The sequence below is a fragment of the Eucyclogobius newberryi genome, unplaced genomic scaffold (assembly GCF_026437365.1).
Source record: "Eucyclogobius newberryi isolate DKJ021-1_F unplaced genomic scaffold, fEucNew1.0.hap1 SCAF_4, whole genome shotgun sequence".
In the NCBI taxonomy this organism is placed as follows: domain Eukaryota; kingdom Metazoa; phylum Chordata; class Actinopteri; order Gobiiformes; family Gobiidae; genus Eucyclogobius; species Eucyclogobius newberryi.
In genome coordinates, this window is record NW_027316056.1 from 11,442,693 (window position 1) to 11,468,548 (window position 25,856).

A 25,856-nucleotide genomic window follows, 5' to 3' on the forward strand; every position below is an offset into this window, starting at 1 on the left:
GGTGAAGGTTTTAAGCAGGGAGAAAAGATGGTTTGAAAGAGGAGTCAAGGAAGCTATTTTTGTTAAAAAAGAAAGACCTTCTTTAAACAGAAATGGAGGGCTCAGATTTAATCTTCCTGGTATCTATAATGGAATACTGAACCCCTGGAAGGTAGAGGACCAGGACCAGGACATTTAGATGCTAATCAGGTACTCAGGGTGGTTGAGCCAGGGTCTCACAAAGACAAAGAGGATTCTAATAGGCCATTAAAATTCTGAATAGGCTAGCTCGGTAGATACAAGGGGGGAGTTTCTGTTGAAACAAACAACTCTTTCTACTTCAGGAAGGCTCCTCCCAATGGGTGGGTCTTACCACAGAACAGTATTAATATCGGAGTTCTCGATCTAAATTCTTTTATTGACAATGACTCTTGGATGAGAGTCGAAACGTCTATTTTTTCTAATTGAGTCCAGATGACTACAACTGAAGCTTTTTCTACCATTGTTTTGTATGTAATATGTTCTTTTGACTCACTGCAGCTGTGGCTTGAGTCGCACAAAATGTGACAATATACAGTCTATTTGACTCACTTTGGTGTAACCAATGCAATGCCGATGTCTGATGATTTCACCACAATCTAGTATAAGATGAGCAGTTTTCCATCCCATCTCTTATCTTAACCTGTTTCTCTGTTATTGCACTGTTATTCCAGATTTAAAACATGGGTACAAGACGTATACTGCCACTCATAATTCTGAAAGCCAATACAATATCATACAAACCATGGACTTGATGGGCATCCAAACCACAAGTGTATTATGTGCTCAGATCGATATAGTGGAGCCGGGAGAAACTGACGATGAAAAGAACTTGTTTTGTCATTTTGGAAGCAAAGCTGTAGGCCTACATTGCTCCAAACGCAGAGAGAATACAGAGCAGTTTCAAAGATGCTGACAATGAAGAAGCTTGTGCCAGGGATATGGATTCAGATTATTTATTTGATGAATAACCACAGATATGACTCCCGCAATGGGCCCCGTCTGAACAAGGAGGGACACAATTAAGTGGCCGATGTTGGGGAACTGGGAGTGTGTGAGATTTTCTTAAGTCACAGACCAGTGGTGAACACAGGGAGTCAATTAGCATGGGCGCAATTAACATAGAGCAAGGTTATATTGTCTTAAAACTTTTAAACTTTAAACTTCATGCAATAGTCCACATGTATCGCTCGCTCACCTAATGCATTCCAAGCGTCCCAAATATTAACTTTGATGAGTTTATAAGTGCTTTTCACAACTCTCTTAGCACAGAGTGAGTTTTGCCGTGACAGTAAAGCTAACAACAACTAGCATGCTAACTGCACACTTCCTGCTTTGTAGAGAATAAAACTATATAATTAGATGCAGCGAAGGGGCATAGAAGAGATAACTTGTTTTAAAGGGCTTTGAAAATCACGGTTCATAACTCTTATCAACAAATAAAACATGTTGTTGGCTAAAGTCCCGCTATGAATACCATAATGTGGGTGGTTTAGATGTCAATCAGGCAAGAAACCTTATTAATCACTGGATCTTTTTTTGGCATTTGTCAGAAGCAAAACACAATTTATTGGATTTTGTTCAAATGAAATAATTAGTTTTTTTTTTTAATTCAATAGGAGGATTTGTTTGAAACTCTAATTAAGCCGGGTTTGACTTTGATAAGAAGTAAATTATTTTATGACATGCACAGTCCAGTTGCTTTCAAAGGCTTCAAAGGTGTGTGCTTTGGAAGAGCAACCATTTTAATTGGAACATTGAAGGTCATTAAATCACAAACACTGAGCTATATATGTTTTGATACTTTCGTAATTTTGGTATTTAATGGTGTATAATTGAATGCATTTGTGGGGAACAGCTCAAAGTAATTCATCCCTAACTGGCAAGCTAACATTGCTGTCAGCTGAGGTCTTTCATCTTTGAAGGTGATTGGACTTTAAAAACATAGAAGAGCATTTCCTGGATCACCACCTAATGATGTCATATAGTGAAATAAAGCATTTTAACATGCGGGTAGGGAAATAAATTAAGATGCAGATTACTCTACCGTGAATAAACAAAACAAACACAAGGTATCACTAAATTTAATTAAAATGTTCTCGAAAAACATACATATTTGGGCATGTTATTAGTATACCTGATCTATGCCAGGGCTGTAACAGGTCTAAACTAGGATTAAACCAGGTCTAAACATGACTATAATTCCATTTAAAACAAAGAACAACCTAATGGAGGACAAAGGACAAACATTTGAGCATAATTTGCCTCACAACAAAAAAGGAGAACTGACACTAGAAAGAGCTTTACCACAAGTTGTACCTGTCTCACAGTTTGAGAAACACGTAGTTAAATCATGAAAAATTGATCATTTCGCAGTAGTCTCTACTTATCTTCTCAATCACATAATAAATCCGTGTGCGATGCAGCTCGTGTCTCGCGGTGGCCTCACTTATAGACTCAGATCCACTGCCTTGATTGGGTTCGCCACCTAAAAGGCGATATATGCTAAATCTGCTTTCCCGCGGAGATTGAAGTACCTGCCAATTACCAATGTGGACATTCGGTGGCTGACTGTCTCACCAGTGTCCCGCGGGGCTCCACAGAGATCTCTCACAACAAATCGCATCCATTTAAGAAAAGCATTGATTACTGGGTCTGAGCCTGCAGACAGTCGATGACACCCACTCAGTGTTGAACAAGTCATGCTTGTATTTCGCTGGTGGTGCTAAAGAGCTTATAGTGTGCGGACGGGCGGCTGAGAGGCGTGAGGTTGGTTCAGCATCAAGTTTTGAAGTTTTTTGACATGGAAATATTCATGAAAAAGTCTGTGTGTTCTGTGCTGTTGGGAGATGGATAACTTTAAAGAACCTGGGGCTCGTAAATGTCAGTCAGAACTTGCTCTTAGACTTTTAAACTTCAAATTATAAAAAAAAAAAGTTTTTATGGATCATTTTTTCCTCACAACAAAATATTGTGTTTGTACATGTTTGTAAGTCACTGTCAAGAAGTTACATGTTCACAAATGAAGCATACTTAGCCAAAAGCGCTCCAAAGTATGATCTCACCCTGTATTTTGAACTTTAGCAGCTCTGTAATTTAAATGACAAACAAATATATTGGCAATTTCATATAGTATTATTACATTTTTAAATAGTGAAAAAAATAAGGTATAGAGGTATCACTATTTATTAGTACAACATTGCGTTGCACCAATGAAATTTCCCCATGTGGGACAATAAAGGATTATCTTATCTTATCTTATCTTATTGGCCTTGCTGACTCAACTTAAAATATGAGGTGAATCAATTACGTATTCATCTGTTGACTTTTGTTTTTTGTAGGTGGCCGGAATCAAAGGCATGTTTTTAGCCAACAAAAGGATCGACAACCAGGTGAAGACGTACATCACCTACAACCGAGGCCGAGACTGGAGGCTGCTGCAGGCGCCGAGCAAAGACCTGCGGGGAAACAACGTCCACTGTGCACTGGTGAGCGCCGTGACTTTCTATACACAGAGAGAAGAGAGCACAAAGAAGGGCTCCAACAACGTACATTACCACTTTATAATAAGTGCACCCTAATTAGTCTTCATACAGCATGAAAAAAGACTGAATAAATGTTTGTTTCAGGAGTGGGCGCAATGACAATTTCACAAGAATTCTAGACTAAGAGGCGTGATTATGCCAAAATATGAGGTGAAGCAAAGTATTAGATTGGGAATTTTTATGAGCTTTAGATATTTTCTCCAAGCGTGAATGACCAATATTAACCTGTGTGGGTTTTCTAGTGGAGGAGCGAGCGGTGCAGATGAGGGGAAACTTCCCTCTGTCTCGCCTGATACTCAGCTGCACACACTAGTGATGCACGGCTTGTGTTTAGACCCACAGGTCAAGTTGGGCCGGGACAAGACATTCTCATTTCATTGCGGGGAAGGTTTGGACGGGATGTAAAATGCTGACCGCGTCTCGTACATCCGTGCGCCGCCTGTCTAAATTCATTTCCTCGTTTGGCTTGTTTCTCTGTGAATATGAGACTGATTGTAATAAAACAAGCATTATGTAGCTTACTACACAATCTCTCAACTGCCTGTGATAATAATGTCCATAGCAACGGCGTGGGCCTAGCTGCTGTGCTTCTGTTGAAGTATGAATGCCAGACCCGAAACAAACTCTTTTCTTGTGCTCGCAGCCCTTGTGGGAAAAAAAACAAACTTCTTGCTTCTTATGAAATAAGAAGCCTATAAAGCTCTTTACACTGCGTTGGACCTGTTACTGCGCGGCCTGGGCCAGACTGGACCTGCAGTCTCATGCTCAGCTTAAAGAGGAACGTCTATTTGGAATATCGAATAAATCCCCACTGTCATATCACATTCACCCAAAATCTTTGTCCCAGTCAGCGTAAAACCTACACAGCCTGACACGAGATCCGCACATAAGATGAGACTGAGCTGACCACAGTATGTTCTCCGTTCTCGCGCCCTCTGGACCACGCAACATCCCATCGAGCACTCAGGTCTGGCTAAATTGGCACAAGCCCATCTTTAGGACATATTCTGCATTGTGCAAAACACATAAGGGATAATTAAATAAAGCAACAACACTCCGAGGCCAAGTCTGGCCTCTTTACGCTAGCGTTAAGGTTGGCAAGGAAGCAAAAAGCACCTTGGCCCCGCCCCATGGAAAAGGCTCACGTTAACGCTACCTCCGGGGGGGAAATGTGGCCCTTAGAAAAAACACACTTTTACTGAAGTAAGTATATCTGTTAAGGAGCGTTCACACCACAGCGTGAAAGCGTCCAGTTTACGTTAAAAGTCTACAGTCTATGTCAACACACGTTCAACTGTGGCGTCCGGCGTGAATTCGGACGCTGCGGTGTGAACGCTCCATTTAATAATAATAATAATAATAATAATAACTTTTATTTATATAGCGCTTTTCAGTGACCCAAAGACGCTGAACATAATAAAAAAGGGGGGGTATTTACAGACAGGGGGGACAACACGTACAATACACATTAATATACAGATAAAATGAACAAGACAGAAGAAGTAGAGAGAAAAAGATGGGGATGTAACAGGGGGTAGAAGAGTAGGCAATGGGGTAGAGGAGGCTAGGGGTAGGGGAGGTCATAGGCTTGGGTGAAGAGGTATGTTTTTAGGCGGGATTTGAATGTTGTGAGTGAGGGAGAGTGGCGGACAGGTTGGGGGAGGGAGTTCCAGAGTCGGGGTGCTGTTCGGGAGAATGCTCTGTCGCCAAAAGTTTTGAGTCGGGATGTTGGTGCAGTCAGGGTGAGAGAGGAGGAGGATCGGAGAGCTCGGGAGGGGCGGTGGGGGATGAGGAGGTCAGACAGGTAGGGGGGGGCAAGGTGGTGAAGAGCTTTGAAGGTGAGGAGGAGTATTTTAAAGTTTATGCGCTGCTTGATGGGGAGCCAGTGGAGAGAGCGGAGAACGGGAGTGATGTGTTCACGGGACCGGGTGTGGGTGAGGAGGCGGGTGTGGGCGAGGAGGCGGGCAGCGGAGTTTTGGACCATTTGGAGTCTATGGAGGGAATGGGAGGAGATGCCAGTGAGGAGGGAGTTGCAGTAGTCGAGGCGGGAGGAGATGAAGGCATGGATGAGGGATTCAGCAGCGGGGAGGGTGAGGCAGTGTCGGATTTTGGCGATGCGGCGGAGGTGGAAGTATGAGGTCTTGACGATGTGGCTGACATGACGAGTGAAGGAGAGGGTGGGGTCCATGATGACACCGAGATTGCGTACCAGGGTAGAGGGGGTGATGGTCGAGGTGTCGATGCTGAGTGAAAAGGGACCAGTTTTATTGAGAGTGGATTTGGTGCCAATGAGGAGGAGCTCTGTTTTGTCACTGTTCAGTTTGAGGAAGTTGAGAGTGAGCCATGATTTTATTGTAGAGATGCAGGTTTCGATGTGGCTTAGGGGAGGGTTTTGGGTGGATTTGGTGGTGAGGTATATCTGGGTGTCGTCAGCGTAGCAGTGAAAGTCCAGGTTGAGTTGGCGGAGGATGTGACCAAGGGGGAAGATGTAGCAGATGAAGAGGAGGGGGCCGAGGACTGAGCCCTGGGGGACCCCTGCGTTACTGGGGAGAGGGTGGATGAGTGACCGGAGAGGGAAATGAACTCTTGCCTGTTGGTAAGGTAGGATGTGAGCCAGTCAAGTGCAGAGCCCTTTTGAGAGGAACGGCAGGTTGGAGATGGGGCGGTAGTTGGAGAGGTTGGCGGAGTCTAGGGTGGGTTTTTTGAGGATGGGGGTGATGGAGGCCAGTTTGTAGATGGAAGGAACATGGCCGAGGGATAAAGACTGGTTGAAGAGGGTTGTGAGATGGGGGATGAGAGCAGGGAGGCAGGCCTTGGTTAGAGTCGTTGGGAGGGGGTCGAGAGAGCAGGTGGTGGTTTTGGAAGCGGTGATGAGGTCTATGATATGAGAGGAGTTAACAGAGGAGAAGGTGGTGAGGGGAGGGAAGGGTGGGTGGTCAGGGAGAGGGGGGGGGGGGGCAGGGGGGGGTGGTGATGGAGTTAATGGAGACGGCAGTCATGGAGCTGTTGATTTTGGAAATTTTGTCATTGAAGGCAAGGAGGAAAGAGTTGCAGAGGTCAGGGGAGGAGGGTGGAGTGATGTCCGGTGGCTGGAGCAGCTTGTTGACGGTGGAGAACAGGGTGCGAGGGCTCCGGTGGGAGCTGTTGATGAGGGTGGAGAGGTGGGCAGATTTGGCGGCTTGGAGAGCGTCACGGTAGGAGGAGATGTGTAATTTGAAAGCTTCGGCGTGGACGGTGAGGCGGGTTCTTTTGAGGAGTCGTTCGAGTTGGCGGCCAGTCTGCTTCATGGTGCGGAGTTCAGGGGTGTACCAGGGGGCGGGGTTGATGTATGAGACGGAGGAGGTTTTCCAGGGGGCTAGGGAGTCAAGGGAGTCGGAGAGGGTGGTGTTGAGCATGACAGCATAGTCGTCGGGGGAAGAGGGGGGGGAGTCAGGGGGGAAAGCAGAGGATATGAGCTGGGAGAGCGTGAGGGGGTTGACTGACTTGATATTGCGGTAGGTGATGGTGCGTTTTTTGGGGTTGTGGGGCGAGGGTAGGGGGGCGGAGAAAAGGATGCAGAGATGATCAGAGAGTGGGAAGGGGAGGGGGTGGGGCTTAGATATGGGTAGGAGAGAGGAACAGACTAAGTCCAGAGTGTGGCCTTTGGTATGGGTGGGGAAGTCAATATGTTGGGTGAGATGGAAGCAGTCCAGGAGAGAGAGGAAGTCGAATGTCAGTGGGGCGTTGGGGCAGTCAATGTGGATGTTGAAGTCACCAGTGAGTAGGAGGCGGGCAGAGAGAGAGGATGCGATGGTGAGGAGTTCAGACAATTCAGTGAGGAAAGAGGGGTGGGGCTTTGGGGGACGATAGATCAGGATAGCGGTGATAGAGTTGGGGAGGGAGAAGGCGAGGTATTCAAATGATGAGATGGATGGAAGTTTGAGGTTCAGTTCAGTGATGGATTTACGCTGCAAAAACATTTCTCAAGTTGAAGTAAACATATGAAGTCTGAAGACAACTTGTTACAATTTTACTAAAAGGTACTCAAGTGCATGTAGCTAATGTAAGTGAATGTAATGCACTCCTCACCTCTGGACCGGGACTGAGCAGATGTGTGGATGTGTTTTCACTTCGTCAAAGAAAAGACCCTGACAGGAGCAGAGCTGCCGTCAAAGCTGAGTGCTCTGAGCCGAAAGGGCAGCCATGTTGATTCAGTCCAATGAGCTGACCTCCCATTTACCAAACAGAGACAGAGAAGAGGTGTCTGACAGGAACACAAAGGCCTTTCACTGCCGGGTTTGAAAGTGTTTCTAAAGCTGGTTTCATGTAGGGATTAGAGAACAAAAGTTTGACAAAGGTGAAATAACATTGTAAACCACTTCATATCCACTCTAACATGGCTTGTGTGTGCGTTTCTGATGTTTATTGCTAAGATATGATTGAGGTGTATATACAAAATGCAGGTTAAAAAATATAATATAGTACAGAGTCATCTGAAATATGTATTATTTTCTGTTCTTTCACATTAAGAAATTCAAAAACGTATTGTATGTATTCATTTAATTTTATTGTTTGATCTTTTTGGCTGATTTATTTATCTTTGTGTGTCTGTATTTGTCTCTGTCTGTCTTTGTTTTGCTGTATTCTTTTGTGTATTTAACTTTGATATATGTATTTTGATTGAACCATTTATTCTTTCAATTGACATGTTTGTTCCAACTTGAAAATAATAATACAAAATTGAGTTAGGTCACATTTCTTTGTGTAGCTTTGGGACTTCAGGAATAATCATTTACTGCTGTTTTTTTTTTTTCAAACGTCATAATATTGTATCTGTTTCTTTGCTTAGCTCAGAGCTAATATTGTCTCGCACAATTGCCTTCACCTCTATTTATTCACCTGAGCGTTTTTTCATGATATTAATGCTTTACACAAAACCGCGTATACAAATAACTCACATTTGATAAACCAATTAACCGTTCAGCCCTATATCTTCTGCTTTGTACTATACAGTTATTTGTCAGGAAATGTCAGAGTTTTAATAAAGCTCCAAACAGGCCGTCACAACACAGGCTGCACCCTGGCATTTGGCTGCCTCGTAATGAGAATTGTGTCTGCAAAGGTTAACCCAATCAAAATTAATGGTGAGACCGGCCAATGGGGAAATCTGGTCGGGAATAAAAACTTGAGTGTTGCATCCGAGATTTTGTAACTGTAATGTTCTTCTATTGGTTTCTTTTGAATGGTTTAAGATTCAACTTGACTTTTGATGTTTGCCGATGTCTTTTCCCACAGCCGTATTGTTCATTACACCTCCATCTTCACGTTTCGGCGAATCCGTACACATCGGGAAACCTGGCGAGCAAAGAGTCAGCGCCGGGACTCATAATTGCATCAGGTGAGTGAGATGTTTTTACATTTGCATGAGCAGATTGTCAGGAAATGGCGACCACAACAACATGATTTTCACATAACAGCATCAGCTTTATTTAGCATTATATTTTGGAAGAAAAAACATACATGCATTGTTACTTTATATCTATGTTACAAGTTTTATTTCATGTAGTATCTGGGATAAAGATGCTCCACAACTTTCTGTTCACATTCAAAAGCATTGTGAAAGTCTATAATAATGTTCTTACTCCACAATTGAAATGTATGCATTTATTTAATTTATAAGGACGGTGCATGATAAACATCTGTAACATTTACAGTGTAAAGATGCCTGTCCTTTTATGCGAAGCACTTTTGTTATTGTTTTTTTTTTTATGTGCAATATGAATAAAATTAGCGAGGCATTCCTTTCAGTTGTCCCCAGGCAGGAAACCAAGAAGAACTACAAAACATTACAAAAAAGAAAGCAAAAGGCCATTGTTAAAAGGGCTCTCAGGCTTGTTTTTTCTTAATTCACTGTTTGACAGTGATGGAAATTATTTTAATGTCAGAGAAAGACTATTCCAATAATTAGTCCATTTGACAGAACAGCACAGTCTGTCTAAATGTGACGGGCCTGAGTCTGTCAATGGAGGAGAAGTGAGTGTGTGCTGCACTTTAAGAATAAAACATGGGTTTGTGCATGTTTCTAAAACAGTGCAGTAGAGAAATGAGCTTTGTTGTTGTTGTTGCGGTTGTTGTTGTTGTTGTTGTTGCTGTTGTTGTTGCTGCTGTTGTTGTTGATGTTGTTGTTGTTGTTGTTGTTGTTGTTAAGAATTGCTATGGCTTTGAAAATAAAATAAAGAGAGATTTGATTAGTTTTAGTATTGTGCTCGCAGCAAGTAATCAACAATATATGAATCTGACATTATTGTTCAAGCACAAACTTCTAAGAGAATATCCAGCTGTTTCCTGCTGTTTTCATTTTCACATGTTATATTCCCTTCTGCTACTCTAAACAGACAAAGAGCATAGAAATCAAAAGCTGCCAATTTCTCTTGCTTAAAATCTTGGCTCCCAACACCTCTGTGCAACAATATAGCCCATACCAATCCTAAAGCTCTTCTCTTGCATTGCCATAAATCTCTCTGCATTGTTTGCTCGCAGCTCTATGTACGACAACCCACATGTGTCACTTCACCATTTATTAGGCGCAAATGAAAGGACGGAGCAGCAAAGCCGGCGATCGCACCGGCCGCACACAAAAACAACAGACCCGCAGAAGAGAAGAGAAATAAAGAAAGAGAGAGCAGAAGGGCAATAGTGTATGTGTCCCGAGGCCCCCAGGTGAATTCACACCTCAGTGATATTTACTCAGCGTGGGCCTGAATCGTCAATAACACATCAGCAGCGCGCGGCTCTGGTGTTCGCGGAAGAACCGGCTTAAGCACAAACAAACATTGCGACGTGGGAGCAGCAGGTCCATCGCGAGACTCGTCAAATTATACAGCTTTTGTCCAACGTAAGCGCAGAATGATTAGACAAATGCAACGGTCTTGAAGTGTACGAGAGAAATGTCAGTTGTGTGGTAGAATCAGAACATTTGTCACCATCAAATGACTCAACAATCAGTCAGGCTTTACAAACAATACATTATAAACAATCTGAGGCATTTAAAAGAAGTTTGCACACACATACACGCACACACACATTTCAGTAGTTATTATTTAAGCAACTTGCTACATTTAACGGACCAAAGGCATTCTGTATCCCCTGGTGGCGTCAATTTAACCCAACTTTGACCCAAAAGTACCAGCAAAGAATGTGCTTGACGTGAGATAATGATGGGTTGTGGTTGGAAAGGCTTCAGAAACTCAGCGAGGAGGGACTTGAGTGTTATTTTCTGAATCTATTCTGACAGCTTAACTTTAAAGCAGTAGTGGTTTCTTCAGCGCCGTACTGTTAACTGATGTCACCCAATTTGATGTAAATGCAGCACATCTCAAACAGGAAAATGGGTTAGTCTTTCAGGAGCAGTGGGCGATCTGGAGTCATGCTAAGGCCAGTTCCGTGGAGTACCTGTAGTGGGAGGATGTGATTTTAAAGCTCGAAGCAAATCCATTTTGTTTCATTTATACATTGAAAGAAGAATGGGACCAAAGAGAAACTCGCTCTAATCTCTCTTCATGCAGATGGATAACACTTTATAATAATAATGCATAGTTAACAAACCGTTTATTTAGAATGATTGAAGTAGTGATGACTAAAATCTGAACCCTTTTTTTTCAGTTTTTTTCTAGTTGTATCTAATTGTTCATTATCGTTTACATCTTGGCTCATGCTTTATTATGGCTAATTAAGGTGAAGTTATTATAAAGTGTTGTAGAAAAAAATAGAATGTAGTCATCTGGACACTGTACTAAACAGATATGTGCAAAAATTGCTCATTCTAGACACAACAAAGAAAACTGTAGTCATGGTCAAATCATATTTTAAGTTGAATTTCCGTAACACTCTTTGGAATCAAACTGGATGTCGTGAGTGGTGTCACTAGTGTTTTATGCCTCCAATCTCCCCCAAACGAATGGCCCTCACCGCACCTCTGCAGAAGTGCCCTGTCCCAGCCGCATGTTCCACCACCTGCCTCCACTTACGGCCGAACGAAAGTCATTAGAGCAGAGAGCAGTGTGTTTGGGACGACTCTGCAGCGGAGGATGTGTTGCCTAATTTCCACTCCACATGTACAGTCTCCACATGTACAGTTCTGCACTCCTACCCCGACAAATCTGGAATATTCTAAATGATTCGCTTTCAATAAATTGTTTTCTTTCCCTCAGGATCGATCGGGGGAGAGCTGACCACCACAAACGTGACTGTGTTCATCACGTCAGATGCAGGCAACACATGGAGACAGGTGAGGAGGAGCCTGCCTTTTTGTTTCTCTACAATCAACTAACTGAACAATCAAAAAGCCACCATTCAAGTTAATTCTAAGTTTCAAAAAATGACAGAGACTCCCCGGGGGGCCTCCAAAACGTATGCAGCTCCAAGCTTCTCCTGTAATTAAGAATACTTTAAACATATTCATCTTTTGCCTATTCTAGTCACACTTTATTTTACTGGACTGGGGGTAATGACATGTAATCAGACGGTAGTTATTTAGGTAAGAGTTTGTTCTACATTATTATACATTATTAGTAGGTAAAAGTTTCATGTGAACAATGTTTTAGAAATCGAGAAGTTCCGACAACAATCCCGAAGTCATTTTCAATCTGAAGGTACTGGTCTGAAAATCTATATTTGTACTGCCCTAAACATGCGTTCGCACATCCGGGAACTTGTGCAGTGGCGACCGAGTCCGCCATTTTGAAAGGGGCACAACAGCACGTCTACTACATACGAAATCCAGGAAGTATGAGGCCAAAATGCCAAAAACCTGCTTAATCTGTCAGGAGATCGCTCTGTTGACTGACCAAGAAATGAGAGCTTTGTCGTGTGTCTTAGTTTGCCATTATCGTCTAAAGAATCAAAGTATTCGTAGCTCATTATGCCGTAGAAAAGGATGCAGTCGTGTTGGTTTTTATATATCGCGTACCCCTTTTAAAATGGCCGCTATGGGGAAGTCCTGGCTGTATGACGTCACCACGAATGCATGTATAAGGGAGGAGTTATACCTTGAAATTAGCTCTTCAGTTGTTTACCTGCTAAAGTAGTTTTGGGTTGTAATAGCCTACTACTGATGTAAGCAGAAGGTCAGTTGTATCGTGCTATGTCTGTTCAAGAAGATTTGTTTTTCACCCCTTTTTCTAACAATGCATTTTTGCTGCTTAAAATTTGCACCTCACTGTTTTTAAGTGAGTGACTTGTGGCTTTAAGGTGAATGTGGACAGCTGATTGCAAACCTGTATTTGAGTTTCTTCTGTGTGGATACAGTCTTTTGTAAAGTGGCTGTGTATTTGTTACACGTTCTAGCATGCACCACTTCAGGATGAAAGAGGAATAACACGGGCTAATTACAGTCACATGTCATTTCTATACAGTTTGATCATCTGTGTTACTGTCAACATGAACCTATAGGCTATACATTGAGAAAAAATAGTGAATGGATGCCTACATTAGACAAAATCAAAACCTTGACACTTTGCTGACCTGTTCTTCCAATAAACGTTGTATACATACTCGTATACCTCGCTGCAGTGAAGAGGTAATATTTCTATTGACTGTCTAGAATTAACACTGTTTATCGTTATTAGCGTTTCAATAGTGTCTTATTGACGTGCGCAGCGGACCATCACTTTTGCTCCGCCTCTGAGCCAACAACGATCCTCTTTCTATTGCTTTTCCATCTCCTCTCACTTAATACTAATCTGCAGTCGTTTAATCACTGTACTCTGCTCTCCGGTCCATATTGATAATCAAATAAAATCTCAAAGGTAAGTTAATTGGATTCAGAGGTGGTATAAAACGTGGATGGGTGGCCCTTTCCTCCCTTGATCTTGTCACTTGTAATTTACAGCGCTTGTTTCTGATTAAACACGGCAATGAAAAATAATGATGTCAAAGTTAATATTATGAGGTAAGAGAGGATATATAGTCCCCGGCAGGTGCGCAGTGGTTATTCCCAGGCGGAGGAACTGTATAGAAGTGCATGGATTAACACGGTTTAAAAGATTAGAAATGTTTGAATTTGTAGAGGCAAAGTAGGATAAAGGTGTTTTATTTAGCAGTAAAGTTATTGCATTACGGAGGCCAATTATGTATTATGAGTCTGTTATGTGTAAGTATGAACTATATGTTATGCCACTACACAACTTTTAACTGTGTCTAACATGCATAACATAATATAACATAACAAAACAAACCTGGAGTTGCATTTAGCTTCATTCATCCTGTTTACGAGGTCCTCTCCCTGAAAACAGGTTTTACATTTCCCAGATAGAGAGATCTCCTGCTCTGTTTTTCCTTTCTTTTCTTTTTCACCCACTTTCCTTTTTTACATATAAACTCTCTTAACAACAAAACTCTTCAAAAATCCATAGAGCATCACCAGACGAGTTCTGAGCATTTCTGCAGTCAAACCACGTCCACTACAACTGCTTTTATGGGCATTTTGGGAAGGCCTAGCTTTTTTGGCTTATAGAAAGTTATGTGCTTTTCAATGCATGCCTTATTTTCAGTTCTAAAACATGAGATGCCAAAGGTACTCAAGAACATGTTTAAAAGCCATTAACAAAGCACATAATGTGTAATATATAAATGATATAAACGGTAATGTCACAATGTATAATTTATTTAATTTAATAGTAACAGCTGGACAGTTCTAGGTTTGATTACCAAACTCTATAGATTATATATTCGATGTATTATTCAATCAAGAAGGGTCCCTTTGGCACATCTCAGCCTTCAGTAGTTTTTATTTATTCTTATATTTCATCAAACAATGTCAAACAATATTAATTGTATACAGTGTGCAAAGTACTATCCGCAATTACAAAAGAGGTCTAGTCTTTGAAATTGCCATTAAAATGCTATATCACAATGTCATCATTGTAAAGTAATGTTATATTTCACCATGTTGTTGTTTGCTTTACATTGCATATGACACATACGTTACCTATACATCCTATAGGCCTATTATTATCCTGTGTTTCCATGCGCTGGGATCTGGACATGTCTTGTCATTGCAGATCTTCACTGAAGAGTACGCGGTGCTGTTTCTCAACCAAGGAGGAGCTCTGGTGGCCATAAGACACACGCCGCAGTCTATCCGACACCTGTGGTAGGTTACCATGGTAATAGGCTGCATCTGACACGGCACAGCCTCTTTTTTATTATATCTTATTTTTTAATTAACAGATTAATAGATGAAAAGGCATGCAGCATGTCAATTTAGTTTTAAAATGTTTTTTTCACAGATCCAAGGTTGTTCTTTGGGTTTTGTTATTATTAAGATAAGATAAGATAAGATATTCCTTTATTGTCCACACATGGGGAAAATGAATTGTTGCAACGCAGGTAGATACAGAGGAAAAGGACAGATAACTTATAGGAAGTTTAAAAAACTTCCTATAAGTTAGGAAGTTTTACAATGAAGACAATTTATTGTAATTGTATTTACAATTACAATAAAGACAATTATGTATTTATTGTAATTGTTTACAACCTTAGTTTTAATGTTTTAAAAAATATGTTGTATTAAAGGTAGTATTACCCTGGAACACAAATGTATTAAAATATATATGTATTAAAAAAAATCTAAAGACACTACATAAAATAGAGGTATAATATGTCAATCAATATATCCTAATTACAGATTATATTGATCGACATATCAATATAATATAATAATATTCTGATATTTTGTTTATCAACTTTGTCTCTAATGAGTGTGGAATATTCTCAGCAAAGGAATAACCATGACGACAAGCAGGTGGCCTTCCCTCCCCCTGAATAATTACTACAAATGTAACTACACAACAAACTATTTGTTTTACAATCTTTCAACTTAATTCTAAATACCAGGAATGTCACCAGCCTTAGAAAATAAAGCTTTGAACAATAGTTGTCCAGTTCTCCTGTGCTCAGATGTGCATATTAATGTAGGACAAACAATCTGAAATAGAGTTGCAGGCCGCTCGTGAGGTCATTAGTGTGTTGATACTCGTGTTGTAGAGACGGCTCTTCATGTGTGTGTCGCAGGCTGAGTGTGGACGAAGGGCGACAGTGGAACAAGTACAGCTTCACCAACACGCCGCTGTTTGTGGACGGGGTTCTGGGCGAGCCGGGCGAGGAGACGCTCATCATGACGTGAGTAACAACACAAACATGGCAATGACAGAAGCTGCATTTACTTATCCACAATATGAGGCAAGCGCACACTGTGAATGCACGTCTTTGGATATAAGCCAAGTGTAAATGTACAACTTTATATTAACCACACCTCAATTAGCCTTGATAAAGTCCAAATGAAGACTTGATTATTTATTTTTTTAATAACAAATACCAATCCAATCTCTACTACTACTCAGTTAAGAGGCTAGGATCAGGAGTTAGTTTTAAGGTAATTCAGTCATTAACCCCTTATTTAAATCCAAAGAGTTAAGTTTAAATACACTTTTGTCCACTATAGTTTAAGGATTTGTTTATCTTTTGGTATAAGGTAATAATACAGTTGTAGGTATTACTCTTTCGCTCCCAAATGAATCACTTTACCTTTTGAACACAAAATTAAAAAAAAAATTGCCGTATTTTCCGGACTATAAGTGGCACCCTTTTTCATAGTTTTGGCCAGAGTACGACTTATACTTATATTTATACTTATATACTTATACTCCGGAGCGACTTATGTGCGATATTATTTGTTATTTTCACACTTGCAATCGCATTTCATACTCCAGTGCAACTTATATATGTTTTTTCTTCTCTATTACGCATTATTTGGCTGGTGCGAGTTATACTCCAGTGCGACTTATAGTCCGGAAAATACGGTAATCATTTATACACAAATCAAATGTTTAATAAGATAATTTAGCCTGGTAAATGTACAGTACCAGACTTAACTCTTGTAAATGAGTAAATTCTCCATACATAATTATTACATGTTTTATCAATCACAAACCCGTCAGAATGAGCCTAATCCTGAGAGCGGCTTAAGTGAGTGTTGGCAGTTTTCCTTCGCCATTTGAAAAAGTAAAAGTTGTACGTGTGTCAAAATAATCCTGCGTGAGATGTGTCACAGCAGCATTCAGGAGAACTAGGAACAGGATTTAATTTGAAGGGCGCCTTTTGTGGTTTAGAACAGCTTTAACTGGAGTGTGTTAAGTAAAACCCGCTGATAGAACAAAACGACTAATTATGACTAAAACCTGAAATTTGCACTTTGCTGTGTCAAAATGAATTGCCTGTATTTTTCAAAGTATTTATTTCAGATTTTTTAGCAGAGCCTGTCAGCTACAGCACCACAGAACAGATGAATTGAATTGAAAGGTCACAATTAGAAAACTGTTAAGACTGCAAACATTTAACAGGTTTTATTATATATAAAACAAAATAAGAGGTTTTATTATGTGTAAAACCTGCTAACCCTGCAGTTCATGTTTCAGTCTCTTCACCATGACAACATATATCTTAAATGTAATCGCAATTGGCATAAAAATTCCAATCAGATAATATTTTGCCAAAAACGTCCATCCTTACCACAGAACTATTCCAGCCCTGTACGTTATTTTCATACGGATAACAATATTTGCAATAGTTTCCGTGCTCTGAGATTATGCAGCGTGAGCTAAGAATCTGTCTGCATCTCTATCTAAGCCTGCTCAATTCAGACCTCCCAACTGTCCCTGTGCTTTTCATGACATGTTTCATGAATAAAAGAACTTTTCTCTCAAGGTCTATCAAACTTCAGAAACGCTCTCCTCAGCCACAGGAGAGCCACAGGAGAGTCACAGGAGAGTCACAGGAGAGCCACAGGAGAGCCACAGGAGAGTCACAGGAGAGCCACAGGAGAGTCACAGGAGAGCCACAGGAGAGTCACAGGAGAGTCACAGGAGAGCCACAGGAGAGCCACAGGAGAGTCACAGGAGAGCCACAGGAGAGTCACAGGAGAGCCACAGGAGAGTCACAGGAGAGTCACAGGAGAGCCACAGGAGAGTCACAGGAGAGTCACAGGAGAGTCACAGGAGAGCCACAGGAGAGCCACAGGAGAGTCACAGGAGAGTTACAGGAGAGCCACAGGAGAGTCACAGGAGAGTCACAGGAGAGCCACAGGAGAGTCACAGGAGAGTCACAGCAGAGTCACAGGAAAGTCACAGGAGAGCCACAGGAGAGTCACAGGAGAGCCACAGGAGAGTCACAGGAGAGTCACAGCAGAGTCACAGGAAAGTCACAGGAGAGCCACAGGAGAGTCACAGGAGAGTCACAGCAGAGTCACAGGAAAGTCACAGGAGAGCCACAGGAGAGTCACAGGAGAGCCACAGGAGAGTCACAGGAGAGTCACAGCAGAGTCACAGGAAAGTCACAGGAGAGCCACAGGAGAGTCACAGGAGAGTCACAGGAGAGCCACAGGAGAGCCACAGGAGAGTCACAGGAGAGCCACAGGAGAGCCACAGGAGAGTCACAGGAGAGCCACAGGAGAGCCACAGGAGAGCCACAGGAGAGCCACAGGAGAGTCACAGGAGAGTCACATGAGAGCCACAGGAGAGTCACAGGAGAGCCACAGGAGAGCCACAGGAGAGTCACAGGAGAGTCACAGGAGAGCCACAGGAGAGTCACAGGAGAGCCACAGGAGAGTCACAGGAGAGCCACAGGAGAGTCACAGGAGAGTCACATGAGAGCCACAGGAGAGTCACAGGAGAGCCACAGGAGAGCCACAGGAGAGCCACAGGAGAGTCACGGGAGAGCCACAGGAGAGTCACAGCAGAGTCACAGGAAAGTCACAGGAGAGCCACAGGAGAGTCACAGGAGAGTCACAGGAGAGCCACAGGAGAGCCACAGGAGAGTCACAGGAGAGCCACAGGAGAGTCACAGGAGAGTCACAGCAGAGTCACAGGAAAGTCACAGGAGAGCCACAGGAGAGTCACAGGAGAGTCACAGGAGAGCCACAGGAGAGCCACAGGAGAGTCACAGGAGAGCCACAGGAGAGCCACAGGAGAGCCACAGGAGAGTCACAGGAGAGCCACAGGAGAGCCACAGGAGAGCCACAGGAGAGTCACAGGAGAGTCACAGGAGAGCCACAGGAGAGCCACAGGAGAGCCACAGGAGAGCCACAGGAGAGTCACAGGAGAGTCACAGGAGAGCCACAGGAGAGCCACAGGAGAGTCACAGGAGAGTCACAGGAGAGTCACAGGAGAGCCACATCCCTGCTGCGAGCGACAAGGAGACGGTGCATTCGGCGAGCAGGAAGCAAAATGATCCCAACATCCGTACTGTACTTATCTCGTTACAGACGAACATTATAATCAAACGGTTATTGGGTGTTTTTGTGTTGTCACGTTGGCTTCTACGTTGTTTCTGAATGTCATCTCAGTAGAAGAGCGTGTGTTTCGGTCTGGAGTTTGCAGGTCTGATCTGTGCAAATGTGCTTTCTCACACTGGGTTTGGATTTGCAAATGTAAATTGCCCGTAGTGCATCACTGGTTTTCTCTCATTATCTGAAAGTATTAACTGGCCTTAGTCTCGAGTGTAGCCAACTTTTTCATCAAAAACGGGTTCGGCTCCAGTGCCAAGTGGTGGAACATGTATTGTTGTTGTCATTGTATAATCTCTGATAGATTTAGCCTTTTTTGCACAATATGAACATTTTGAAGAGGATTTTAATGCCAAGGGGAAAAACACTTTGTACCAAGTATAGTAACGTGGAAAAGTTGCACTATAGCAATTGTCTTCTTTTTTCAAGGTTTTCAGCAAAATAGAAAGAAAAAAAAATGGCCAAGGATGGAGACAGTGACACCAGCAGACGCAGCAGGGTCTATAGAGTAGAATGAGACCAACAAAACACTTAAAAAAAGGAAATGGGACATATGTCTAGCTTAATGCAATTTTTCATGATATTGCAGTATCTTAACGTGTCTAAAGCACGGGTGTCCAAACTTATTCTGAGCAGAGGGCCACAAACAACCCGACAATGTTGAATCTCTCAGTTTTTTCCCTAATTTAAAAGTAAAAAGTACTACTTTTGGTTTTTTGGATAAACAGGACAAGCAGGAAGAAAAAATGGTCTGAGGGCCGCAGAGTTTGGTCTAAAGTATCTATTGAGTTACAAAAAGTGTAGTTTTAGTCCATTATTATCTGGAGAACCTTAATTACGACCGTGGGAATAATATGTGGCCAGACCTCCTGATCTTGGAAGCTTGGCAAGTTTGGGTTCTACTTGGATGGAAATAACTGGGAAAGCAGTGGCTCTAATGCAAACTGTCATTGTGTCCTTAGGCAAGACTCTTCACCCAACTTGCCTAGTTTGAATATGGTGTGCGTGTGAGTGAGTGATTTGTGATGGTCGGAGTTTGGCAGCCTGGCTTTATTGATAAATAGCTTAATGACAGGAATTCCACATCGTTCTCTTTGGTTGCAGGATAGAGAAAGACAACTGGGGGCCACGCCCATGTACTGGTTGGATACAATTGAATCCAAAACTTGTTTAACTTTTGCCATTTCACGACTGAGCCAAATATCGTGAGTTTTTCCGAGCTTTATCTACTAATAGCATCATCTACATAAGGTGCAGATTTTCCACATTCTTCAACAACCTTTCTTCTTGCTTGAACGCTGTACTGTGACTTGCACATCGCTCCGCTCGCTCTCCCGTCTGCAGCAGTAAAGTCGACTTTAGTTTGTGTTAGCAGAGAATTTCCACAGGCTTTACATCAATGTTTCATGATATGTGCCACCAAAGACAGACTGGCAGAGCTTTGTAATGCACCCTAAAGGAGACACACACACACACACGCACGCACACACACACACACACACACACACACACACACACACACACACGCACACACACACAGGTTTCCGATGTCTGTTGTAAGTCTGCTGCAACTAGTGCAAGAGAAGATACGCCTATAGCTTTCGTAATACCATAACTGTCAGTTTCTTTATGGTTAATTTACTTTTTGAAGCAAATCTTAATTACCTATTTATTTTTCTATTCACACACATTTAAGTAATCTATTATTATTTTGAAAAATGTATTATGCATAAGACACTTTATTTGATCTATGTCAAGGAGCTTTTTTTTTTTCAAATTTCTGAAAGTGAGACAAAACATCCATCCATCCATCCATCCATTTTCTACCGCTTGGTCCCTTTCGGGGTCGCGGGTGACTGGAGCCTATCCCAGTGACTTCGGGCCTTAGGCGGGGTGAGACAAAACATAAAAATAGATAAATAATAATGATAATAATGGCACAGTATGTCAAAAATCTATAAAATGATGGCATAACAAGTCCTACATTCAAGTCCCATTTAGTCCAAAGTCTATCAAATATATCCATTTTCAAATTAGGTCTGAATGTCATGTGAGTTGGTCTTCTAAGGCGCTGACATTCTGAGAGCTCCAGGTTATCTCATGATTTGCTGTATCAATCATTGATGTTTACCCTTTTGGATATATAAGTTCAACCAACCCTTCTTTATGATCCACTTATTTCTCTGAATGCAATACTTGTCACAATAATGAATATCAAAAGAGGAAAGATGGGACAATATAGTTTGGGGTTATTATCGACTCTGACTCTTATAACACCGAGCAGAGTTAGCTTTACCTCCAAACATCACTAATTATTGAAATTCAGAGCTGTTTGGAAACTGAAAACCACTCAACAACACGTGAGAAACACCAGAGCAGAGATAGACAATATTACTCAGTGTAGCATTGCTTTGTGTACATTATTACCGTTAGCGACTAGCACATAAATGAGCAAACATGCTAACAACCTTGTAATAAACATGTTTTAAAGTGTCTATGACAGGTTGGACTACTCATTGAACTAATGTAGTTAGGATCAATATATTTAAAATCTAACTAAACATTTGTTTAATTTTACTTCCTGTTTGGAATTGATGACATCACAATTGACACAGCCACCACTGGACCAAAACTCATCTAATGTCACTTTATTTATTTTTGACAAATAAAAAAGACAGCCCCTGTTTTTTTTTTTTTTTTTAATTAGTTTTAAGAGCATAAACAAAGTTGTTTATTTTGTGTAAATGATGTATACATGGAATTAGCGTCCCTAGTGTGATGTCACTTCCTGTCATTTGCTACAGATTTTTCAATGTTTTTCCACAAATAGCTTGCAAAACTATTATTTATATTTACAATAGTATAACTACGCCAAATAAAGTCAAAATTAGAAAGCATAAAAACCAGTCATGCACACTTTAAAGTTATTCTGGACAACAATGCACCCGACATATCGCAGGCCACAATAGTTTAACAAGAACAGTTTTTTTTTTTCACCAAGCACAACAAATCCTACATAAATAGCTTTAGAAAGTGGATGTTTAAGTTACATATTGACATTCATTGCTTCTTGGCAAATGAACATTTAAACAAGAACCATGTGTCTATGCTGTCTACAAATGACACAATTTGAGTTTTGGTTTGGTGGTTTATTAAAATGAATGATATAAATGTTTCTAAACTTGTCACACCTGCTTTTTTAGATTTTTTTTGTAACTCAATTGGATTTAAAGCTGTAAGGGGTTGAGTGAGTAACTTGTAAGGCTAATTATTGGTTCAGTCTGCAGTTAATATGTTAGAATGGAATGATGCTGTACAGTAAAAACAAAGTTTTGCCGATATTATCCTGCTTTGGTGATTATTATTTGGTTATTATGTCGGTGGCACAAAGTAGTTTCAATATTATCATTTATTGTGGATTTTTTCTGTGTCATCTGTGTGTATCAAAAATCAAAATGTGTTTTTGTGACAGGCCTAAATACATATTTTAGCTTTAGCTTTAGCTCTACTGAAGAATGAAGAAGACAGACAAATAAAACACATCAGAGTGGTGCAAAGACTGAACCCAAGACTGCACAAAGAACACAATCTACTGCAGAGGACAATCACATTTCTCTGAAAAAGACTATTTCAGATTCGGCACCGTATCTTCACTGTTTCCGATCTTTACATGCGGCGCGTTTCAGCCGCACTCCCATGTCGTACAAGCTCCTCACAACAAGAAACACACCATTAGTTTTCATAATGCCATCAGGCGCTGTTTTCTTATCAATTTGTACTAATTCTTACAGTAAGTGCCTGTCACGGCCGGGTGCCTTGGAGCCTAATTGACAACGTGATTTTGATGAATTGGTTGTGGTATGAGCGGCGAGGGCGGTCAGCGCACAGAAACTCTCGCACTCAATCTGGAGCAGGATGGAATATTTATCTGGTTAGTTATTGTGATTACCATGAGCTTTGAGAGAGGAAAATGCAGGCAGATCAGTCTCCGTCTCAGCCTAACATGATAATATACACGACTCTTTCTAATGTAACAGCCATCGCAGGACAAAGCTCGGGCTGCTTGCACTGTTTTCACCTTCACGTTGCATTATTTTTGTATCAGACTCGTGCATGTCAAACGATGCAAAGGTGTCAATCAATCCAAAATGATATTAAATGCTTTTGTAATTCATGGGTTTCATGGCTTAAATATTGCTTCCTGATTTGAAGGGTTTGACATGGCAATGGTCCTACGTTGTAATTCAATAGAAAAAGGTAAAAGTCCTCACAAAACTCTTCAAATGAGGAAGGAATTGTTTGCCCTAAACCCACGTAGAGTTTGTGGTTCACCTTCTAGAACAGGATGATGGCACAGTTTAATTTCAGATGGTGGGCAAGGGCCTAAATGGGACCACGGGAGATTCAGTGTTTTTTGAAAGAAATGTCCAAACAACTTTAGATTTTTTTTTTTAATTATTATTGGCCCCACAAACTTGCCTTGATAATCTTTTGACAGTCTGACAGTCCTTTCAGTTGAGAAATGACACCACTTTCTGAAGCGTCTGCGAAATAATAATTTGACTTTATACTGACAAAGAAGACGTTGAACTTTGTGCTAGTTTTTATTTCATGTGGATAATCCCAGCCATTTACAGATATATTAACCATAAACCAGGATAAAAAAAAAAACAACTGCATTTTGACAGTTAGAAAGCCACCATCATTTCCCCACATAACCCTGGCCTGTCCTGCAGCTCAGGTTTAAACTGCAGGGACTTAGAGACTGTTCTGATGTCACGTGAAAGCAGCCGTTGTTATGTTTCTAATTGTGTTCATTATACAAAAACTTGTACAGTATCTAATTTTCTTCAGCAGATTCACCTTTCACATCAGTCGAGGAAAGATTCAAGCTTGAATGTAAAACATTAAAATGATTTGGTACCACTTTATAATACCTACACCTCAATTTACCTTAACAAAGTATGAACAAAGACTTAATTCATAATGAGGAAATAGTTTATTAAGCGTGATTCAGGCTTTGTAACTACTTAAATAAGGTTAAGATAAGATCAGATAAACCTTTATTTGTCCCACCATTGGGAAATTCCAGTGTTGCAACATAGATAAGGTACAGAAACAGATAAGGCACAGAAGTATAATAATAAAGGTTGGTTAGGGTTAAGAGTTAGGGTTAGAGTATTAGTTAAGTACTTACTAAGCTTGAATCATTCTTAACAAACTATTTATTGACTATGAATGAAGTATTTTTTCATGCTTTAATAAGGCAGGAATAAGTGTAGTTATTAAAAAGTGTTACCAACGATTTCATATATTAAAACACCCAAAATATGGACGCTACATTTGAAAAATAAACTTCGGTTCGCTGTGTTTTTCAATACCAAGCCTGTGTATATCTGCCTATTTCACAGGATTTTTGGCCACGTCAGTCACCGCTCTGAGTGGCAGCTGGTGAAAATCGACTTCAGGTCCATCTTCAACCGGAGGTGCAGTGAGACGGACTATCAGACCTGGCACCTCCACAACCAGGTACACGCCAGAGCCCCGACTGTTCATTACACCACCCTCTCTAAACGCCGGCCAGATGGAGCGGGAATACAGAACCCAGCTCGGTTTGAACGAGAACGACACTTAATGTGACATCTCCATAAATCTGTATTAAAATTCAATATCTTCAAATTGGATCACCACCAGGTCTGCGTGAGATATAGCACAGCGCCTCAATCTTGAAGGAAAAACTATATGTTAATGTGTCATTTGCATAGTGCTGACAAGGTAATGCAGTGATATTATTTTGTCAGTTTCTCTTTCTCTTCACATTTTTTCAATTATATACATTTATTGATATTCGTTGTGTCCCAGAAGTTACTGACTTTTCATAACTTTGCAGGTCCAGTTTAGTGTATAATATATCTTTGTGTACTCTTTCATTTGTCCTTACTTCGATCTGGTTTAGTCCTATGTTTAAATGTGCTATTTGATTATGATTACAGCGGTTGGAAAGTAATAAAGAACAAATGTAAAAGTACTGTACTTATGGTAAAATACAGATACATGGGCTGTGTCCAAATGTTCGCTCTTGTCCCTGACCCCTCATCCACCACATAGTCCTGCACTATTTAGCAGACAATATAGTGCATCACGGAGCAATTACTATTTCCTCCTCACTGCCGGGCATGTGACTCTAGCGTCTGAGTGTAGAAAAAGTCAGCAAAACTCACATTAAACAACAAACGGACTCGATTATTCAACATTTTGCATGTGATGGGCTCTCAAACTAAGGTAAGCAGCGAACCCTAACGACTTTGTGGCATAACACTTTATTTTGAGTGTTTTAACAGCTCTTTGTCTGCTGTTGTGTCCAGTTAAAGCCATAGATCCATGAGTTAAAGACCTGTCGCTGTTCACTATTGTTTTTCTGACTGTTGCAATGGATTGTAGTCCATATTGATCGGTCTAGTGACCATTGCTGGACACTACTTTTCAAGGTGCATTGTGGGACATTTTGAGTGCACCAGTTTTTCCCCTGCTGGACATTTGGACAGCACTAAAAATGACGTGAGCCCTAAGTAGTGCCCTGTGTAGGGAATAGCGCAGAATTAAACAGGTTCATTTACAGGTACTTCATAACGTTTTAGTTTTTTGTATGTGCTACTTATACTTTTATGTGTGCATCTTTTAGTTCCTGTATCTGTACTTTTTATGTGACAAAAGTGAGTACTTCTTATAATTGAGACATGGTTTATTTAAGTATTATAATGCATCAGTCAAAAAAGGATAGCTTTGAACAAGGGGCTAATGGACATTCACGGGTGTCTAGTAATTTAGCTAAAAAGGCTATTATATAAACATATAGCCACACTTTTGCAAATAATAAATAACCAACAACTCATTGGAGAATGCAGTTTTGTTTTGGAAGTCGATTAAGTTCATTAGGGCTTCACATTTGGCTAATTTTAAGATGTTTGTGTCAT

The 25,856-nt window shown here is 41.1% G+C and overlaps 1 protein-coding gene across 1 annotated transcript in view; it reads left to right on the forward strand.

Moving 5' to 3' along the window:
- sorcs1 (sortilin-related VPS10 domain containing receptor 1) overlaps nucleotides 1-25,856 on the forward strand; it is a 318,946-nt gene that overhangs the window by 257,876 nt on the left and 35,214 nt on the right. Inside the window, exons 10-15 of the mRNA XM_072462766.1 lie at nucleotides 3,360-3,506; nucleotides 8,838-8,940; nucleotides 11,753-11,829; nucleotides 14,603-14,694; nucleotides 15,615-15,722; nucleotides 24,294-24,411. Coding sequence (XP_072318867.1) covers nucleotides 3,360-3,506; nucleotides 8,838-8,940; nucleotides 11,753-11,829; nucleotides 14,603-14,694; nucleotides 15,615-15,722; nucleotides 24,294-24,411 — 645 coding nt within the window. The remainder of the gene's footprint in view (nucleotides 1-3,359; nucleotides 3,507-8,837; nucleotides 8,941-11,752; nucleotides 11,830-14,602; nucleotides 14,695-15,614; nucleotides 15,723-24,293; nucleotides 24,412-25,856) is intronic.